Source organism: Telopea speciosissima, chromosome 9 (genome assembly GCF_018873765.1).
Source record: "Telopea speciosissima isolate NSW1024214 ecotype Mountain lineage chromosome 9, Tspe_v1, whole genome shotgun sequence".
NCBI classification, from domain to species: Eukaryota; Viridiplantae; Streptophyta; class Magnoliopsida; order Proteales; family Proteaceae; genus Telopea; species Telopea speciosissima.
The window spans coordinates 56,908,541-56,913,595 of record NC_057924.1 but is presented as its reverse complement, the minus strand read 5'-3'; the positions used below and the strand labels follow the sequence as shown (position 1 = coordinate 56,913,595).

At 38.6% G+C, this 5,055-nt stretch overlaps 1 protein-coding gene across 1 annotated transcript; it reads left to right on the top strand.

Annotated features, from left to right (window-relative positions):
• Positions 1-3,507: 3,507 nt before the first annotated feature.
• Positions 3,508-4,710, top strand: LOC122639141 (probable F-box protein At4g22060). The gene has a single exon (XM_043831970.1). The coding sequence runs from the start codon at positions 3,508-3,510 to the stop codon at positions 4,708-4,710; it is 1,203 nt and encodes a 400-aa protein (XP_043687905.1).
• The last annotated feature ends 345 nt before the right edge of the window (positions 4,711-5,055 follow it).

Below are 5,055 nucleotides of genomic sequence, written 5' to 3'. Positions count from 1 at the left end.
CTTATATTTACAAAAATACCAACCCATGGTCTTCTCTTGAACCCAACAACCCAATTGAACCCTTTGGTTCAAGATAAAATAGATGGGTTCAACCCATTCAATAAAATTAAAATGGTGATGAAATTAAACATAGGAGTGACATACACATGCATTAAATAATTAAACCATACGAATATAAAAATATTAATAAGTTCTAATAAATAAAATAACACAAGATTAGGGAGTGTAATTTAAATAATTAGGAAAAATACCTTAGAGTGAGAACATTCAACTCGGGGTTCCATCGATGATCAAGGTGTTAGAGACTTGACATCGTAACATATGTGTCGTAAGGTTATCAAAAATTCGGGTTGTTACAATAGAATGATAGATGTAATATGTCTACCCAAGTTTAGTTGTGATTTGAAACCCAAACATGGTACATCCAATTAATGCCATACTGAAAGCTAGGTTTTGTAGAATGGTTTTAACATATTTTGGGACTAGTTATTATGACAGAAAGCTTGGAAGTAGAATATAATAAGTTTTTCCTATGAGGCGGTGATGTATCTTGGAACAGCAAGAAGTAGACTTGCATCGCCCTATCCATGATGGACTCCAAGTACGTCATGTGCTCGGCAACCGTTCAGGAGGCCATTTGGCTGAGGAGGTTCCTATAACGCCTCAGCATTACCACTCATTTAGGAGATGCGGTGCTAGTACACTATGACAGTACGGCAGCCTTGGCATTCGCTAAGGACCCCAAGTTTCATGGGAAAGCCAAATACATAAACATTAGATATCACTACATACAAGACATGGTTGCGCAAGGGAGGTTGCCCTAAAACATATCTCCACGAATAGCATGCTGGTTGATCTTTTGACAAAGCCTATTGCTTGAGACATCTTCCTTAATCATGTTAGGAATATAGGCCTTCGACATGGATGATTTGTGTTTATTTTTGAGTTTGGATGCTTAGAGATAGCGAGCGAGATGAATAAATAGTTTTTAAGATAAGTGGTGCATTAGTTAGAGCTAAGATAAGACTTTTAGATAGTCGAACATAGATATTCCACATCTTAGTGTACCCTACTTATAGCTGAGTGTGAGACTTCAGGTGATGTAGAGGCGACTGGATTGAAAGACTCAGGTCAGGCGCTTGATAGTGCAACTAGACCCAGACTCGTATGGTATTCTTTTATATTCTATGAGTGACATGCCCACCTTAGTGAGAAAAACACCATAGCATACATTTCATATTATATGTGCTTTGTTACGACCATTTGTGAGAGTGACTGGATGGAAACTTGCTTCGTCACTGCGTGAACCACATAGATTAAACTGAGTTGATCCTACGAATACCCTCTACCTGAGACCATGTCATGAAGAGGATATGGATGATGCGATCCAGTGAGACACGATTGGGAAAGCTGTTGGGAATAGTCGGATTGACATGTGGGGCTTAGAGAAAACTATTCGGAATTACACCCTTGTTTTGTGGCTCATTGCTCAAGCGACTTGTCATGTTTGTGTTTTGATGTAGTCATAAGCACATTAAATGTTTTGGGGTCAGCACTGCTCATCATGAGGATCGACTGGATCTGGTGTAGTTGGATTGTTTAGGGTACCCCAGATAGTTTGTGAGTGATATGCTATGTTGGTTAGATGGAATCTTGATATAGCACTCCTACCTTTGTTCTATCTTGTTAGGTTGCACGCTCCATTTCCTGTATGAGGGGATACACTTAGGAGAGAGACTTAGATGACCGATTGAGTATATCCACCTTGTGTGGGTGAGTGAGAGATGTAACAAACTCGGGTTTGGACCTGAGGCCCATACCTGCGCCCACTTGGGGTAGTGTACGCCAAGGGGGCCCACTAGGATTAGGGTGTGAGGGGGGGGGAGTGACCTTGTGGTCCCCAACTAATATAAAAAGGAAGGAAGAGGGGTTGTGATCATAATTTGATCGCAACAGCCTCTTTCTCCCTACTGTCTCTTGATTTCTCTCCCTCAATCCCTCCATCTCTCTTTCGGTTCTCACTCTCTCTCTCCGATTGAGTGTGAGTGTATTCCTATGCAGGCTTCCATCATTGCCTCTGGTCTTAGAGTGTGGAAACTCCATTGAAAAACCTATCGTGATTCCTATGATGGAGTACTGAATGTGGATCGTCGCGAGGCTTGTGATGTTAGAGTTCATACAGATCAACGCGTAGGGCAACCAGATCCTTTCCGTTGCGTGGAAAACATCAACGAGGTAAATCCCTAACCTGTTTTGTTTTCGTTTAACACATACAATATTATCAAATCAATAAAGAATGGAAAGAAAATCTTAGATTTCACTTTGGTATCTAAACCTATATTTAGGAAAATTATGATTTGTTTCACACAAGAGACATAAGATTTTCCATTGGAGTCTCATTTATTGGGTGTAATAGTTAGGAAGCAACAACTAAATAAAATCCAAAAATTAATTATTCATAACAGGGAAAGAAATCTCCTTCAATGTTTCAGTGAGGCGTTCTCTCCATTTGTGCCTAATAACCAAGGATTGATCCACAGTGTCTATTTTGAGGTAGGGTCGCAACCATGGGCCAGCTACACAAGCACGCAGTTCTACCATCTTCAATGTTTAGATTGGTATATGTTTAAGGCATATTAGATTTTCTAAGATATTATGCTATCCATGGCAAGTTATTATGATATTGAATGTACCTATTTGTAGCAAGGATGAATCTAGAGAAATCATTTTCCTCCTTAAATTCTGCTTATGCTTTTTTGACATTTCTTAAATAAATCTTAGGAGAGGGTTCCCTCGGACACTTGAGTACTAATTTGGGCGAATGGAGGGACATGGTTATGAATTGTAAAATAGGGGGTTTAAGGAGAGAGAATCAACCCCACCCCTTTGTCCCTTGATGTTCAAAAGAATCTGTATACGGACGGCGTGTGGATCTTTTGCCCATATATGTTTTTCTCTACTCTCCTCGTTTTTTAGGGTAATTCTAATTTTATATGTTCAACAAGGTGGAAACATGTGAACCATTGGTCCAATGGGGTCTAACAAGGACTGGAGACTTAAATATCTCAATGTCTGGTCTACTTGTTGAAACTATGTCATTAGCTTAATTAGTTCTTGATCTTTAGTTTTAATAATGCATTTTTGGGGGGTAACTGAAGCAAAACCATGGATCAGTTTCAGGTTTAAGTGGATAAGTTCTTGGATGGTTACCTGTTTTGGTCCCAAATTGACACGTTATGTACAACTCAGAACAGTCCTTTTTTGTTGTTTAAATAAGGAAACTAGAGCTCAAATGACAATGGTATCAATTACTTACCATGGATTTAATCCCAAATTGGTATATGAACTATGAAGACTTTAGTTTGGCAAGAATCTGCAAAATCTAAGTTTTCTAAAAATTCACTTAGAGATTATCATGGAACTAATCCAATTATATATACAAGGTCTCCTTCTCAGGTACTGTGTTCAACAAATTTTTGAGAATCAATCCCCTCTGATTGAGAATTCATGGATTCAAGAAACACTTCAGTCTTCATGGGAGAGATCCTCAGCTCATCCCCTCAGAATGAGAAAGAGAAGATCATGGAGCAAAGTCAAGAATATTGCTCAAAATGGGTTGAGCTTCCTGATCACATCACTGAGATGATATCTAATCGTCTTGGTTTCCCAGACATTCTCCGATTCGGTTCTGTCTGCAAGCCATGGAGATCGGTTTCAAATGAGACAAGGAGACATCGTTGCAGTCTCTCTTCGCAGCAGTCATATGTTCCAATGGTTTTGTTCGAATACAATTTGAAGAAAGGAACCTTTGGTTTCTTCAGTTTTGAAGAGGGTAAGGTATATTGGATCAGCTTAGACATAGCCCCAGCTTCACAATGCCTTGGATGCTATGAGGGCTGGTTAGTTATGTTGTCACCCTACCTTCCCAATTGCTTTGTATTGAATCCTTTCACAGGAACCCGAATCGATCTTCCATGCTTCAATAACCTAGGGGTTGACATCTCAAAGGTGATCTTTCTCTCCAATCCTCTTGATATCACTTCTAAGAAGCCTAACTTTGATTGTACTGTTGTAGCTTTAAACTCTTTGAAGACCGAACTGAACATGTGTAGGCTCGGAGATGAGTCTTGTACTATCATGAAATTGGATGGTCATGGCCAGATTCTTGGTAGCCTTATATTTTACAAGGGAGAGATTTATGTAATGTCAAGAAGTGGGGAGCTTTGGACTGTAAATTTGGCAGGTCCCAAGCCTAGTGCCCATAAACGCGAAATTGTTTTCCCAGAAATTATTTCTAGTTCTCTTCATGAATATCAGGTAGAATGTTACCTGGTAGAGTCAGAAGAGAACTTGTTATTGATTTTAAGGTTCAAGAAAAAAAGGGTTAGAAAAACAGTCAAATTTATGATTTACAGGCTAGTAGAAAGTGCTGCTGAATATATGTTGGAAAGAGTACCCTTTCTTGCTGATGATCAAGTGTTGTTCGTAGGGAGATTTTGTTCCAAATCTGTCTCAACAAGTCAATGGAAAGGACTGCAAGGGAACTCAATCTACTTCACTGATGACAAAGTTCTGAAATACAAGAAGGGTTTAGAATATCCTGAAAAGGGTATTTTCAATGTTAAGACTGGAAACATTGGTCCTTATAATCTTTCATTTGATTTGTATCCATTCGACATGCCGCACATTTGGATCACCCCTTCAATTTGAAATATATGTATTTTTTTTTTTTTTTGACCTTTTAATAGTTTACTTTTAGTCCTATGTATGTTCGTGTATCTCCTTGGAGACTTCCATTGTGCTTGAAATAGTGTTGTTTTCTTTTTTCTAATTGATGGTTGTAATGCAAAATGAAGCCCATGAGTACCATTTTTATACATATGTATATAGGGAAATATTTCGTTGATCTTCTATTGGAGTTCTATTTAAAAAGGTGGAAATGAATTGTTAAAAAAAAATTATTCTTCTACTAAACCAACAAATCTCCTTGCAACATGTAGAGAGGTTATGAGTTCAACTCTCCTTGGCAAAGACTAACACCTCACAGTTATGGTG